At 36.7% G+C, this 16,201-nt stretch overlaps 1 protein-coding gene across 1 annotated transcript in view; it reads right to left on the bottom strand.

The window, feature by feature from the left end:
• The window catches only part of LOC125234025 (organic cation transporter protein-like), a 48,480-nt gene that overhangs the window by 12,627 nt on the left and 19,652 nt on the right, over nucleotides 1-16,201 (bottom strand). Inside the window, exon 3 of the mRNA XM_048140204.1 lies at nucleotides 2,978-3,233. Coding sequence (XP_047996161.1) covers nucleotides 2,978-3,233 — 256 coding nt within the window. The remainder of the gene's footprint in view (nucleotides 1-2,977; nucleotides 3,234-16,201) is intronic.

The raw sequence follows: 16,201 nt of genomic DNA, 5'->3' as shown, positions 1-16,201 counted from the left end.
AGTAAGGTTCATCGGGGCAAATCTCGAGTGGGGGGCAAATGTAACTGGTCAATTTCTTCCATGTTTTACAATGTTTGCATTATTTAAAAAAAAAACCTGTTTATTTTTAACAAACATACATGCATTTATGAACTTAACTGATAATCTTAAATTAAAAAGATTATTTGAGTTAAGGAGTCTTTATTTTATTTATACATTACTTATTAAGTTTTTTCGTTTTTCATAAGTGTTTTTCAGAGTTAGAGTGTCTATCAGTTATGTAGTAGGCGTGTTCAGTGGATACATGTAATAATGGAATAATGGAAATAGTGTATTAATGGAAAAAATGGATTAGTTACAATTGCCTTTTAGTCTAGGTTCTGCCCCGCTGTACCTTACTAAAGAAATTGAAAATGGATAGTATTATTTCATCGTTCAGATTTTCGCAGATAAAATTAATTCATGAAATGTTTTATACTGTTTGCTAGTTATATCATACTAATCGTATATCAATAGATAGTTATACCATATAACGGTTATTATAAATTATAAGTGTTATACGAAATAATGGTTATACAAAATAAAAGTAGATATTTTGTAGTTATACCAAATGTTAATTATGTCATTGTCATATGAGTGATTATATCCTTTAAATATGTACCAAATGTTGTTATATCAAATGTTACTATACCAAAAAAAGTTATACCAATCATTACACACCCCGTAGCGAGTGGTTCAAAAAGTGGAATTTTGAGCGTTGCGAGGGTTTCAAGGCACATTAACCTTCGTACGGCACGTTAAACATTGCCACCGAGTTTGAAACACAAAATGTTTCACCACCCCAACACGAACAAAATACTGACTATAAAACATCAAACTAAATCAAATCCATCGATTTCTTCAATATTTATGATTCAAAATCATCATTTATAGGTAAAATTCTATCACTATCTGATTTATACACTTAAGACATCAAGTTAAAATTTGTATGAAATTACTTTGCACTCTTGTGGATAAAATGCAATTTTGCTATCTGTTGTCGAACAGAAAAGTAAGCCGTTACCCGTTAGTGTGGTGAAAATATAATTTTCTTGTATGCCATTTAAACATTCTACGAAACAAAGTTATGCGTATTATACTTATACCAATTCATCGTTATAACAATTTACATTATGCGCATTAGCATTATACGAAATCTGTTATGCGAAATAATGATATGCGTATTAAACGTTATGCGTAATAAACGGTATGCCAATTCATATTAGGAGTATTCAGTTATGCGAATTAATATAGACCCCACGCCGAGGCATGTATAGTGCTTTTCTCAAACATACAATGAAATAAAAAAAAATGCTCTAAAGGACAATATTTTATAAAAAAAAGTTACTTTGCAGGCCTAGGCCTAAAAAATAATATGAAATCCCTTTACAGTCCTCTCGAGTTGTTGCGCCCAAAAAGCGATACTTCCCAGCCCATTTTAAGGAACGTAAAGACAATATTTCATTGCATGTTTGAGAAAATGTATTTTACTTCTCGTGTGTTAAAAAACTCGCAAGTTCAGGATTCTATTCTCGAACCACTCGCTTCGCTCGTGGTTCAACTATAGAATCCTTTCACTTGCTCGTTTTTCAATTCCACACTCGGCGTTAAAATACAACTTTGCCCCCTTGTATAACAAATAACTATTATATGAGCCAATATGGACCCGTACGCAATAGGTCCGAAGAATGACGGGAAAAGATCGGACGACGGAGATCGGATTCTGATCGAACGTATTGCGAAACAACTCTAAAACATTTCAACTTTTGGGAACAAATGAACTTGGAATTGGAAACTACATAAGTAATCACACTGCCGTGTCACGGTTTTAGACTAAATTCCCCTATGCAATAGTAAATAAACGGTCGCGCACCGTGCGGTTTCAGAACGGTGGAACGAGCTCCCTGCCGAGGTATTTCCGATGAACTACAGGATGGGGTTCTTCAAAAAAGGAGTGTACAAGTTTGGGACCGTGTACCTGTTTGCCACCGACGTGATATAAAAAAAGTAAGGCTTGTAAGTTTAAAGTTTAGCTAGTTCGGTGGCGAGCAAACTCTTTTCATTGCGGGCCAAAATTTGAATGAATTTTAGAAGCGGGCCAGATTTACACCAAAAGTGCATTCTTACTACAGTTCTGGCCATAATCACATACTACATATTTTAAAGGACCGGTGGCGGACCGGATAAAATCCGTTCGCGGGCCGGACCTGGCCCGTGGGTCGTATTTTGCCCACCACTGAGCCACTTAGTTGGTCACAATATGGTTTGTGAGAATTCCAGCCAACCAGAGCGTGCAATCGTGCATAATCTTAACTTTGTTACCTCGCTTAGCTTTGTTCGATCCTCCCCTTTATAGTTGTATTAATCTACATATTCTAACTATTTTGATTATGTCAATTATACCGGTTGATGGGTTTTTGATTGTGTTACTATTGACTGTACACTCAGACTCGATGTTATAGTTAATTCTATTAAAATGCAATCGGCTTAATAGCTTGTCGATTTATTCCTGACCGTTTCGCATATATCGACTTTTAGGCTAATTGAATAACTAATAATAATAGCAAGTGTTTGTGGTCATACTTTTCACGTCAAAACTGATAAAATAGAGCGTCAGAGTTTTGCTATTACGTTGCGTAATTTGACGAAGTATATTTAATTATTAGTTCATACTCACCACACACTGCCTCGTAGTGCCCGCGCACTACGAGAGTCCTCCCACGCACGGCAATGATATCCGGCGAAATCCATAAGATGCCGAAGAGCACAAATTAAAATCGGATAGCCTTTTATGTAAAAATTGTGCTAAATGTGTGTAGTTTTAAAACAATGTGTATTGTTCATTGCACCAATAAATTGCTCTGATATTTAGAATAAGATGAAAATTGTACATTGTTGACTATTTAAAAGATCCTATTTGAGTAAAGAATATTTTAATTGATTGATTGAAATTACTCACCCAGCACAAAACACGCCGTATAAACTCCGCCTCCAAACGCAGGTTCCAAAAACTCGAACACAACGAACATATTGTAATTAACCGACAGCGCCCGAATCAGCCCGAAGACGCCATTGGACACGCACGCGAAGACCACGGCTAACCGACGACCGAACTTGTCCGATATCAGTCCGGTGAGCGGTATGGATACGAAGAAACCGGCGTTGTGGACTGTGCCGACGAGCGTCCGCTTCCAGTCTTGGCAGGCCAGGTTGAACTGGAACAAAAAAGTCATGTTAAATTTAAAATAATCATTACATACATAGTATAAAACAAAGTCGCTTTCCGCTGTCTGTTTTTATAAGCAGCATGCTTAGATAACTACTTTTAATAGAATGACAGAGTCAGACTGCGTTTCGACGGCGTCTAGCGGCAACGATTGTCATTTCTGCTAGGCCGACTGAGAAATCAGTCGTATCAAAACCAAACCGAAACTAATAGACTCTGAACGGATGATGACAATAGTTTAATGTGATCTGATTAATTATGTTATAATTAAGGTTTAATTGAATTTTACGGCCAATATGCCAAAATGGACGAACTGCACTGTACAATTTTACTAGCAGGATATCAGGAACAAAATTAAACAAATATGCCAGTAAATAGTTTGTCTGATCAAATAGCCTTGCAATATTTGTTGGAATTTGTTCGTTTCGGGCAACTATTATATTCTCACGAAGTACATTGCGTTTAATTTGCGTAGAGGAAATAAGCCCGATTATTTCCTGTACTATTTTTCACCGTGGTGAATGATGAATGTAGATTGGTGCAAAAAGCGCGAACGGATGGAATAAACTACTAGTATGTACAGTGTACTCAGGACTACGTCATAGGTACAGTCGACCAAAAATGTGGTTTACCACCCTACGGGTGAGGTTCGTTTAAACGTAATGAGACAACAAGGTCAATTTCCGCTTGCAATAATATTATGTCAGTGACAATCGCTCTGTCTATATATGATATTTACGTCATGCCATGTGTCAAGTCAACCTTAGCGATCGTTAGAGCTCACAGAAACTTTTGTAAAAACCGGTAGACCATTTTCTTGGCCGACTGTACTAATGTCTTGCATAGGTAACATGTACCTGTTTAAGAGTAATTTTTCGATCGATGTCATATACAGAATTAGGACGATGTTTCACGATGTTTTCCTGTCAAGAGAAACTAATTACTTAAACGGACGGGCACTAAGTACCTACTCCAGGCACAATACAATACTTTTAAATACAATTTTAGGAACACGTAAGTATACAACGTAAGTGTCCAAAAGACTCATCAATTCGGGGAAAGCCACATTACCAGCTCTAAATTTGATGTTTCCAACGACGCTTTCTGCGGTCACGGCATGCGGGCAATGCCACAATTTAATTGGGAAAATTGCACTGAACACTAATTTTATCAAGGGAATAGAGAAAAAGTACGTCAATGCTATGACATCAATACACCAATCATGACACCAATAACTTAACCGGCTTCGCAAAGTTGGTGCATATCTCAATCCAAATGTCATCTCATCAAGTTGGAGAGGCAAAGAGAACTGTGTCCGGAACAAACGTTTGCACGTTGATTTTTAATATCAAAGCGTTGGCCCTTCTAGTGTGATGAGTCACAGTCTCTAGCCTAAATATGAATGTGACATTGACATGTTCGCTAGTATCTATTTGCATATCTTACGTTCCATACGTCTTGCTTATAGAGATATACAGGAAGTAAGTGACGCAGACGTTAGCTGGTACACTGAGAGAAATTTGCATTGTGAATTTAACAAGTTCGACTTGTTGCGGTTTATCCGTTTGAATCAGCCAAACGTATGTTTAAAACTATAGATTCAAATATATTGCCGATTCAAATGACAAGTAGCTTGTTGTTTGAACCAAAGAGCACGTAGGCGCTATTTTAACCAAAAAACTTGTTGAACGAACATGAAAACTGGTTGTATTTTCTCTCAGTGTAGGTATATCGACATTATTGTATTGACAGTGACTTGTGGTCAGGCTGCTGTTCAAGTTACTATTACAATGTTGGGAGAAACGGAAGTACCTGCTCGACTCGTGTCAAGCATACGTGCGGTTACCCACCGCCCGCTTAGTTGACCGCCAATACAGAGTATCCTCGAGAGCTCGGACAAAACTTTGTACATGTAAATAAGCAATCTACATGTAAGTACTACATTCTATTATTGTTAGGTATTGGTTACCGCAATATCTATTGAGCGAGTAGAAGCGACTTTTTAATACAGGTAAAAGATATGTGACGAAAATAATATAGAAACAGATATGTTAGTTAACAAGGCACTGTGACTACAAACATAGGTGAATATAATAATGTTTCATCACCTTACTTGCGTTGTCCCGGCCCACCGGCCATTCGATAGGGCTTATGGGAGCCTGGGACGCGATTTACATGACAGAATAATTACAAGAATAATTGAAGTACTAAGTATTTTTTACGAAAGAACTGTCGGAGCTAAATCAATGTTCATTTGTCAGGAACACAATTCATATATTTTAATAACAGAGAGTGTGGAAGTTAGCGACTTAAGAGATAGATATATCTAAGGTATATTACGTGTGCGTGTATTATGTAAGTTTAATAAAATACCTAATGCACTAGATATCGTCAACAAATTAGGTTACACACAACAGGGCATTGTTTCCCAAGTACTATGATAAACTAATAATGATAATTGGCTAATCGTGGTCCAAAGATATCCTTTATTTATTTATTTAAACTTTATTGCACAATATAAAAAAGTACAAATGGCGGACTTAATGCCAGATGGCATTCTCTATCAGTCAACCATGGGCTAAACCGAGAGATTAAGTAGGTGCAGGGTCCTAGTATAGTTAGCGTGTAATGGAAAAGAATTTAAGATACAAACAATATCCATATATGCTACATTTAAATATATATATACAGACCTAATATTATACATAAATAGGTATATAAATATACAATACATAAATATAATATAACATATACCCATTGTGAAAGATCATTGAGGGTGACTATCGAACCTTGTCAAACAGATACTTACGCAGCATGCGCTTGAAGGCGAATTTGTTCCGAGCCTGCCTAATGGTGAGAGGAAGATCGTTCCACAGCCGGATTGCCTGGATGGTGAACGAATTTGACATGAAACCTGTACGATGTCGGGGGACAATAAGTTGAAGACTACGGGAGGTTCGGAGATCCGTGCCCGAGCGCGGGGTAACAAATTTAAAATTGGATCGAAGATAATTTGGGGCTGAAGGATCAAATAATATTGAAAATAAGGTACAGAGAATGCGCAAGGATCGACGTTCACGAATAGGAAGCCAGTTCAGTTTTTTGCGAAAAGTTGAAATATGATCGTATTTTCGGAGCCCAAAGACAAACCTGATGCAATTATTGAGTAACCGATCGAACTTGGATAAGTAAGCTTGGGTGATATTGCTGTAACACACATCAGCATAATCCAGGATGGGCAGAACAAGGGCTTGGACCAGAAGGGTCTTGGTGGAGGACGGGAGAAAGTATTTAAACCTATAGAGAGATCTTAAAGTGTACGTCACTCTACGACAAACATCAGACACCTGAGGGTCCCAAGTCAAACCGCTATCCATAGTCAACCCCAGATTCTTTACTTTCGGCAAGAAAGGTATCACTACTTCTTCGTACTGGATAGGGGTCAATTGACTGGTGTCAGTCAAAGAAAGCAAGCGTGGGCTACCGAGAATGATGGCCTGACATTTAACAGGGTTCACTGCAATGCCAAAACAACGTGACCAGGTAGAAATGTTGGCCAAGTCTGCATTCAAATTGGCGACACCTTTACCCTTAATAGATGTCTTTGAACCACATTAGATAAATATAGTCTCTCCCACTTACGTGACTTACGTAATATGTCTGTTTCCAAGGGGGGTAGGCAAAGTCCCACGGATTTTCGCTTGCTACGATCCTGACATAATTATTTCGCTTCTTTCACTTTCTAAAATTGGTTTAAAATAAGTAAGTTTGATAAAAAAGAGCGTCCCCTACGTCAACACATCTTTGCTTGGCCAAGTTTTTATAAAGATACATTTTTGCTTCAAAATTGGCTTCACATATCTTTCTCATATGTCTAAAATTATGTTATTTATGCAGAATATAGTAAAATAAATCAAAATTTACTTTACTTTCTTAGTCATCTTTTAACGTAATGGATAATGCCCTTGTTAATGTAGCATATTTTTATGTCTGCATATAAACAATAGTGTTCCACCGCCGCCATCTTAATTAATTATTTATATCTATTTTATGGCAACTATTGCGTTCAAGTAATTTTGACACTTGAACCAAGACGTCTGCGTTTCAACGTGTTAATTAATATAACTCGAGAGAACTTGCCAAATGTGGTGTTAATTAGCGAAGTCTGCAGATCTTGAGACTAAGTTTTGTTAAATTAATACAAACATAACCTAAACTTTAGTGCAAACTCAGTAGGTTGGTTTATTTCGATTGGTACATTAAAGTTACCAGAATGATAGACATATCACGATGGTTTCAAGGCCTTGAAACTCTTGTCCATCTTTCCCTCTTGCCCATATTAGTTTATGGCATATAATTAACCGGGCAACTAAAATATTAAACGGGAAGTTATGTCGGGCATAATAATATAATTTGGCTGTGTTTTAATATTGTGGCGACAAAAAAAATATATGAGCCTCAAATATTAAGCATCATTATTATTGAAAAAACGGCAGCAAATTTCAAGCGACAAAAATATTGCCGAGGAACATTAAACAATACTTTGGCGACTAAAATAATAATTGGCACCTAGTATTGTAAAGCGTAAGATTTTTAATATTTGGAGTCATATAGATGTTAGCACCTAATAATTATACTTAGCTCATCGTTTAAAGTAGTATTTAAATTGCGGAGGCGACTAAAAAAATTATTGGGAAGTAGGTTTTCTTAAAACAGATATAAAATCGTTTCTTTATGGAAACGATGGTTTCATCGGAAGATCAGCGCTTGAAGTCACCAGCAACACGCTGAGGTGAGGCCATTTCGTGGCACTTCATTCCTTTCTGTCTTGTTGTTATTATGTGTATTTTGTCTTGCCTGTGTTCACGAATAAATGTTTATTCTATTCAAACATCGTATTTGCGACCCGTAAACCACGGGTAAACCTCGCTTGCAACTCGCTCGAAAATATTAGATGTGAGATAGATAGAGACCAAATCATTTTATAATAAGTAAACGTAAACAGCAAAAAGTAGTGTAAGCTTCTAATGGGTTGGTAACGCGCATATGATACCCCTTGAGTTGCAGGCGTCCATAGGTTACGGTGACCGCTTTCCATCAGGCCGATCGTATGCTTGTTTGCCACCGACGTGGTATTAAAAAAATGCCATGATAATCGTATAGTATAATATTACAAGAGCAGAATAGAGCAGTAGCAAGAGCAGCTAGCAAAAAGTGGGTTAGGGTTAGGTTATTTTTTTAGTAGAATATAAGTCCTACCAGATTGGCTAAGTATGGCATAATTCTTAGGTACTCTGTATGAACAAAACAACGATAGCAAAAAGGAAATGAAATACAGTCCCAGAGGCATGCATCCCCAAGACACATGACTCGCTATCAAAACAGAAATAGGAAGAAGATGGACAACTTTTTACCGCCTAAATATTATTCATAGCACAGAAAAAATGCATTAGAATCCTCACAAATAGTAAAAATACAGAAACATGTAGACCTCTCTTCCAAAACCTTAAAATTTTAACTTTGACCAGTTTATATATTCTAGAAGCCAGTAAATTTGTCCGCAAGAACCCTAGTTTGTATACAAAAGCCAAAGACCGTCACACATGTTCCATAGATTTAAGATATAGAGACAAACTAGCCATACCTTCGAGCAACTTACAAATTAGTAATAAAAGTCCTCATGTAATGACTATTAGGATTTATAATTGCCTCCCCCAATATATAACTGAAGAGCAAACTTACGCAAAATTTGTTAACAAACTAAAAACCTACTTAATCGAGCACAGTTTTTACACCTTACAAGAGTTTTTCAACGCAAATGAGTACTATTCCAAGAATTAAATAAATAAATACACTATATTATTTTACTTATATACAGGAAATAGGCTGGATTTTTATATTTAGGATTAAGTACTTTAGTTATAAGATGCTTGTTTCTTTTTTAATATATTATGTGTACCATATTGCAATACCCTGTAGGGTATCATGTTGCTATGTAACTATTTATTGTACCTAGTGTAAGATCTGTACACCAACATGAGAGCAATAAAAATTCTATTCTATTCTATTCTATTCAAACAAAAATCTACGGAAGTACTCTTAATTTAGAAGATTATTTTGCTCATTAACATTATGCCAGCATAAAATTCGATATTATAAAATCTGCGGAACGATTTATGCCAAAGCATATTCTGAGTAAGGTTTTCCAAAAAAATTAATATTTCAGAGTGATGTTAAGACTGCGTATGGCAAGCCTTAGATTGGATAGAGTAAACGTCATGAAAAGTTAAATTAATTGTATAGACGAAGTTGCCAGCACCCCGAAACACCTAATTTCTTACCCATAAGTATAATATTTTGTCGACCGTTATATTTTATAAGAATCCTTTTTTTTATTAAAATGTCAGCTCAGGTGATGAGTGCCGATGTATAAATTTTAAATGTACTTTTTATGTTAATTTGCTATATAAATATTTTAAAAGAACTGTATATTTTATATTAATAGACAGCCGTTTTCCTATTAAACTGTATCTCTTAAATTGTTTCCAATATAATAATTCAGTTGCCAAATAAATAGTTGGTACTCGCGTCTGAATAAACCGTAGCCGTAATGACATTAAAATGCTACCTCATATTTAAATATTTTGAGGCCCCATTTTAGTCGCCAAACTATTATTTTTGATACCCATTTCTATGGTTATTTAGTCGCCCGGTTAATACGTGCCTTAGTTTATTAGGTATATGTCGCACGCAGCATGACGGCTGCGTATGATGGAATGCCAAGTATACAGCGTGTGGATTCCATACGGGCGAATAATGTAACCAGTTATAGTATCTGATCGCACGAATCGTATATGATAATCATTTTGTTAAAAAGTGTTATTAATTAAGAGTTATTATTTTTTTTAATCTGACTAAGCGGCAATGTACGCCGTCCAACTTCATGTCAAATGACATAAACGTCATGTCGTAATGACGGTTAAGTAGGTACGGTAATTGATGTGGACGTAATACACTGCGTTCTGAATTATTATGTATGAAAAAAAAATCTCATCTAATCAAAAAAATAATAATGTAATTACGCTCCTTAGGTCCGATACTAATGATTATCAAAATATTCGCCCGTATGGAATACACACGCTGTAGAACTGGTCTATGCTTGAGTGTGTTTGACTACGATGGATACAGTGTCTGTTCTTTATATGACCCGGACAACTGTTAAATGGAGGTTCCTGGCTGGTTATGATGACATTGATGACAGCTGAGGTGAGTTGGCATTGCAGCTGGAACCGTCAGTCAGATTTAAATTGGAAAGTAACGCAGTCAACTGCACTGCATTCCTGTAATGATTCTTAGGTCTATTTCTTTAATGATGGCTCCAGTCTTGAGCCGTCGATATCAGAAGTGAGATATCCTCAATCCTCGTAAACGGGATAATTTGGAAAATAAATATGTACATATTAAAATAAGTAGAAACATTTTGCTGCATCTGAACGCAGGATGTCTTAGTGATCTTCCCCAGACTTCCAAATGGCCTTCGGTCAATGATCACGATAGATCATAAAATCGGCTTTAGGCTCTGACCTACTATTTACTGATATATTATACCAAATTATACTTACTAATTTGATGGATAGTATTTTAACACGCAGTTCAATAAAACTATCGAGTAGGTACACAAATCGCCCAAGAAATTCCTTCTTAATCGGCGCAGTCGCTAGCTCGTAAAAGTAATGGGCGGGCAAAAGTGTGCGAAATCAGTTTATTGAGCGAGGTACCGCAAGTAATTGGTTTGTATGCAAGTGTGTCTGAATCACGTGACCTTGAATTAGGCCAAGTTCAGGATAATTGGTTAAAGCAACGGTTAAAGAGACATTCAAATTTTAGTTATAGGCATAATTCGGTATTGATCTTATCTGTAAAAGGAGAATTTTTAGTTGAAGAATATGATATTTGATACTATGATGAAAAGATCTGACTCACAGTGTAGAATATCCGTCGTTGGGACCGAAAACGTTACAAAAAAAAAACTAGTTCTAAGTGAAAGGATAACGATTTTTACTGGAGAATTTATTAAAATTTTCCGCTTTATTTATTTCATAATCTCTGTATTACACACTTAAGTAAATACCTACATTTGTTTCAATTCCATACGCTGGTTGTTCTGGGCCCAAGTTATCCATACATACATAGTGAACTCTACACAGCCTCCTATAATAAATAATATAATTATATTTTGCCTCAGCGATCCTACCTGCCACAGGTAATTGGCAGCGGTCAAGTTGATGGTAAACATTGTAAACTTGATCTTGAATCATCGCTCTCAAGTGACTATAAAATTATATTAGTGTTGGAGTAACACTGGCTTGTTCTATTGCGAACGCAATTGTATGTTGAACGCATATTATTTTTTTCATCACACCCGCACTTTAAATGTGATATTGCACGCAGGCGGAGCGTGAGTTATAGAAAAATCGTTCTCCCAAGGGAATAATGAAATTTCTTGTACCGTACTTAACTTTTTTACATCTATTTACATATTTTTTACATTGCGAGTGTGATGAAAAACATTGTGTATAACTCGGGGAGTATGAATATTACTAACTCGAGTCTTTAAATCGCTCCGGCAAGCCGTCGCGATTTAACTTACCCTCGTTAGTAGAGATGTACCGACTATTGATTTGGCCGACTAGGCCGACTACCGACTAGTCGGCGCTTGGGTGGCCGATTAGTCGGCCGACTAGTCGGCTAGTCGGCCGAAACATAAATGTCGACTAAATTCACATTTTGAATGTTATATTTGGTCCTTCGTTCGCGCTTTTCATGATTTTTTACAAGTTCAGAGGTTCATGACAATATTTATATACATTTTCCATTTTTGACAACCGGCTTGGCTTAGTGGGTAGTGATCTTGCTTATGAAATCGATAATCATAGGTAGGAAATTTCTTTCTGTGATGATAACAAATATTTGTTGTTCTTACAAAGAAAGGAATTACGAATAGGTACATGATACAACCATAAATTTAAGCTGTAGCTCTCAGTTTTTCTATCACTAATGAAGTGCCGACTAATCGGCCTTTTTTGCCGACTAGTCGCCGACTAATCGCCGACTACAAATGTGGCCGGATAGTCGGCTTTCCCGACTAGTCGGCGACTAGTCGGTACATCCCTACTCGTTAGTAATATTCAACTTCCTCCCCTTGTTGCACAATGTACTATATTATAGTATGTTCAAATCTGGGGCTATAGAAAATTTATTCCCTTTCCTTAATTTTCGACTTTTCAACAAAGATTTCACTCAGTCAGTATTTTGTTACAATGTAAAAAAGTACCTTATATACGTCTTGCTAAAGATAGCAGATAAAGTTTAAGAAAAAAACGTACCGCAGCACCATACAGAAAAAGGTACGGTGGCCTAGATGGCATTACACCTTTGGGGTACGCTCAGCTAGATGGCGCTAATATTAATATTAACTAACTAATATTAATATTTAACACATATCAAGCTAAGAATATGGGCCAAATTGTCAAAACTGAGGTTCAATAGTTCTAAGCCTGTGTCAAGAGATGGCAGTCTATGCACTGATGTGATTACACATTTTACTTCGACAGTAACTCTCTATAATACTCGATCCTCTTTGCTGCTAGGCAAAGGCCTCCCACCTTTGAATTTTTCGCCGATGTATGTATGCAGGTTTAACCGCGATGTTTTTTTTTTTTTTTTTTTTTTTTTTTTTATAAATGGGCTTACTCTTGACCACAGACTAGCCAAAGGCTGTTTTGCTTTACCGAAAAGCTAGTGGCAAATATTTAAATGTAATGTGTTCAAAGCCCGCTGTGATTAAAGCCCCTGTTTAGGGTTCCGTAGTCAACCCTTCTATAGTTTCGCCATGTCTGTCCGTCCGTCCGCGGATAATCTCAGTGACCGTTAGCACTAGAAAACTGGAATTTGGTAACATTATGTGTATCAATCACGCCGACAAAGTGGTAAAATAAAAATGTTTTATTAGGATCATTTCGATCGTCAACATCATGTGTAATAAATAGGTATTAGATAGGTATTTAAAATGAATAGGGGTATACTAAAATATTTTTTTGATATTGTTAATATTTTAGGAAGTAATCACTCCAAAAGTAAAAAAAAAATCCCCCCCCCTAACTTTCGAACCATAGGTATGAAAAATATGAAAAAAATCACAAAATAGAACTTTGTATATACTTTCTAGGAAAATTATTTTGAACTTGATAGGTTGAACAGTTTTTGAAAAAAATACGGGAAACTACGGAACCCTACACTGAGCGTGGCCCGACACGCTCTTGGCCGGTTTTATCAGATTAGGCTAGTAGGTACACCTATGTATTGAGCGAAGCAGAATTAAAACAATGGAAATCTGAATTATATTCTTTTCTTTAAATTATGGGATTTCGTGACCGAATGTTTTTGTCTTACAGCTCTAAGTCGGTTTTAATATTTGTTTGGCACTAATTGCGATCGCTTTTATCGATAATCAATATTTTTATTCATATTTTCTAAAATAGCAACAAGGTCTTATGGGGATAATAATGGCCTGATTAAAAATGGTAAATAATTAATTAATGATGAATAATGTATACCCTTTTTAAGAAGTTTATCTAATTAATAAATTATTGAAAGTCTATTTTTATGATAACATCGGAGACATTCAAGCAATCGAGCAGATAAAATACCTGTTAGTAAGCGACTCGGTCACACATGGACATTTTTGAGATAGGTATTATGTTTTTCGCAAAAAATTTTAAAGATTTCATCGACATTGGACAATGTGAATAGTTATTCGTTATATAGGAAACTAGCTTAAGGTTGTATCCATATCACCATCAAGGAAAATATAGCGGTCACTGGACCGTATTGGCCATGCGGCCAGTGGCCTATTTCACAACAGTGACAATTATCGCCCGACAGTGACAGTTCACCGTTCATTGCCTGTTCAACAAGGAAATATTTACGCTGAGTAACAATGTTACTTATATCCAGGAATAGGCACAGATTTGTCCAGGGCTCGGATACCGGTTAAATTTTCAACCCGTTATCATGTACTTACCTTTGAATTTCGTTTTCGCTCGAAAAACCGCTATTTTTAAACCGGTTTTTAGGGGAACGCTTTCATAAAGGTTTCGTTCGATCAACCGGTTTAGAACAGAATAAACCGGTTTATTCCGCAGCATGGATAGGTAACTGTTTTGACCAAACAAAAAAGTTGCTGCGTAAACGTAGGTATTTACGCGGCGGTGCGTTGCGCCGCTCGTCGAATAAACCGGTTTATTTCGGTTAAAATAAAGTTCTCATAACGTTCGCGTTCTTTACAAAGTTCGGAGTAAAATCGAAATAAACCGGTTTTAAACGTTAAAAATAAACCGGTTCCGAGCCTCGGATTTGTCAGTACTGTCAATATCATTGCGGTATTTCTGGCGAAATAGCCCACAGGCCCTCTAGCCAAAGGAACAATCGATGACGCTCCGTTGCGTATCGTAGTTATCTCTCTCTATCGCTCTTCTGTATTAGTGCGACAGAGCCAGCTGCGTATCATTCGTTACGGAGTATAAAACTTCTCTTGGCTATTACAGATCCTGCCTGATCTGCTAAAGCTCGTACAGTTTGTGATTTTTCAGGTTCAGTTGGTAAGCGCATTTCATTTTTGCATTAATCAGATTGTGGTTTCCAACAACAATCAAGAGTTAATGTATTCAGTTATTCGTCAACAAGATAATTAGAATAATTAGTAAGCAAACTAAAGGCAAATAAACACTAGCATTCAAAAAGGTGAGGTAATCAATTAAAATTATGCAATCGTGAGGTCACAATTATTAAAAAGATCGAGTGATTATCTTTATTTTCCCCTCTAGCGACTCTATTGACTGGAACTATTTGCGCTAATAATGTATGAATGCAAACCCCTGCTACAAAATGATAAATGGCAATCGGGTTGCACTCCGTCTGGACCGGCCTTTAAAGGGTTCACTGACGATCGACGACCGCAACGTCGGCCTGTCATTAAGAAGTAAAACTTGGTCTTGAATGTCACACGTCGCACAGTGGAGCTGTCCAAACGAGTTGCGGGTACCTATACGTATACCGTACCCGGCGATAATGATTGCACAACGGTTTTTCGTCTTCGTATAGCGTTGTCTCTTTCCATCTTTATGTGCATTCTTTATCGCCGTTTATTGTAGGAGGGCTTAGGTCGCGTCTTTCGGATATGGCGCTTAGCATGCATCCTCGTTTTCCAACGGCTACTGCTCAAATTCATGCACTTTCTTAGGAACACTAGAACGACATTCAGAACTTTGTAACGTTATGTTCTTCCAGCAGTTAGTTGGTATACCGCAAGCGATGATGTGGTGCTTAGGAAGCTATGTACATCCTTTTGACTTGCGAGCCACATAAGAGCATTCTGTTATCCGGACATTAATTATTGATCGTCTTTCTCGGATACGACAAGGAGTATTAGTAGAAGAAAAAAACTGAGAGCGCCGAAGAACTGACGGGCCATTGCCGTCCGGCCGACTGATCGTCTGTGGGCGCCCGTTGACGTTTGAATTTTTAATAAGTTGTTCTCTTCGAGATCACCTGATGCTAATCACCACCTGTTTTTATGTTTAAATATAACTAATAACCTAAGAGAATAAAAAATAACTTGTTGTTCTGTCTTGAAACTCACAAAAAGTCAAGGAAGACTGCATATGTATATTTTTATCTTTGAAGTCAATAAAAACCTATGGTGGAATCACCCGTCGAATATAATGATTTTATAAATTTATAAAGTGTTTTTATCTAATCATTAACATTGATTCAGCACATATCATTTCACACAAATACTTTTCCATTAATACTTTTTCTCGTGTTAAAAAAATCATACCTATGTGTATAAATAATCGGCTCTAGTTTTTGATTTAGCGTTTTCAATGCTTCAGATAC

This window comes from Leguminivora glycinivorella, chromosome 15 (genome assembly GCF_023078275.1).
Source record: "Leguminivora glycinivorella isolate SPB_JAAS2020 chromosome 15, LegGlyc_1.1, whole genome shotgun sequence".
Classification (NCBI taxonomy): domain Eukaryota; kingdom Metazoa; phylum Arthropoda; class Insecta; order Lepidoptera; family Tortricidae; genus Leguminivora; species Leguminivora glycinivorella.
This window is presented reverse-complemented; position numbering and strand designations above follow the sequence as displayed.